This window comes from Perkinsus marinus (genome assembly GCF_000006405.1).
Source record: "Perkinsus marinus ATCC 50983 genomic scaffold scf_1104296929318, whole genome shotgun sequence".
Taxonomy (NCBI): Eukaryota; Perkinsozoa; order Perkinsida; family Perkinsidae; genus Perkinsus; species Perkinsus marinus.
The window spans coordinates 536,634-537,818 of NW_003216498.1; the positions used below are offsets into that span (position 1 = coordinate 536,634).

The following is a 1,185-nucleotide window of genomic DNA, read 5'->3' on the forward strand; positions in this document are numbered from 1 at the left end:
CCAGCAGTGTGTAGAGGAAGGATCTTATCGAGTCCTTCTCAAGAATCTCATCAGAAGGAGGCCACTCCTACGACTCATGAGAGTAAGCCAGGAGGTGAGGGTACTTCTACGACCAATGCGTACTCTCTCCTTCCTGCGACTGATGTTACCTGGCTTGCTCACTCTTCGGCCTCAACTGCGGCTCGTGTATCACCCTTGACAGCTGGTATGATGGTGCACTCTCGTTCTTCTAATTCCAAACCTCAGCAACATCGAGTTCTCTTGGATACGGGGGCAGCAAGGTCCTTCGTAGCTGAAGCTTGGGTGAGAGATCATTCTGACTACATACATGATACAAGAGGAGAGAAGGTGGAGGTTATGATGGCTGATTGTCGCAAGTTTACCTCTAATACTGCTGTGTTATTGCACTTTTCTGCTCCTGGCAAGTCAGATGTGATCCCAGTTTGGTGTCTTGTGAGTCCAATTCTCTCTACCTCTGTGATATTAGGTATGGCAGGCCTACGTTGTATGAATCTAGTATTGTATCTGTCGCCTGATTCGATACTTCTTAAATCCGGTGTTGCTGACTCCGCTGTTCGTTCTATCGGTTTGACTGATGATAAGCAGTCTCAAGAAGCTGGGATTCAGACTCATGCTGCTGCTGATGCCACTATAATTGCTAACAGCGTTTCTTATTTGCACCCGGCTTCGGAGTCTCAATTCGGGGATACAGAGGAAATGGGTCTGAATTTCATGATGTTGTGCGAGCCTGAGGAGCCTCAATCCGAGTTGCATATGATACTGTCTAGTGAGGTTTCCTCAAGGTTCGAAGAGTTTTGTGGACCCACTCTTCTGGCCTCGGATACTGAGCCTGAAGTTTCCTCAGTTGATATTGTTGATGAGGATGTCGAGGGTTGCAATAAGACTCGGTTTATAGGATTTGTCAAAGATAACCATATTGATTTAGAAGGTCGTACGACAGTAGTGGATCGTTTTACTTATGGTATACCGTGGCTCAGTAGTAAGCGCCCAGTGATTCCTGATTTAAATGCTATTAAAAAGGCTCTTGATGCCGATCGTAAGTTCAGTGACCATTTACGTGAGTCAGGACATCTGGATTCTTATGCTGCAGTTTTTGATAAGTATTTGCAGCATGGTATCGTTGAAGTGGTTCCTACTGAGCATTACCATCGTTGTAAAGCTCTT

General features: G+C 45.7%; 1 protein-coding gene across 1 annotated transcript in view; it reads left to right on the forward strand.

The window, feature by feature from the left end:
- Positions 1 to 489: 489 nt before the first annotated feature.
- Positions 490 to 1,185, forward strand: part of Pmar_PMAR012501 (hypothetical protein) — a gene marked incomplete at both ends in the record, with an annotated part of 1,516 nt that continues 820 nt past the window's right edge. The window contains one exon of the mRNA XM_002787678.1: positions 490 to 1,146. Within this exon, the coding sequence (XP_002787724.1) occupies positions 490 to 1,146 (657 nt within the window). The remainder of the gene's footprint in view (positions 1,147 to 1,185) is intronic.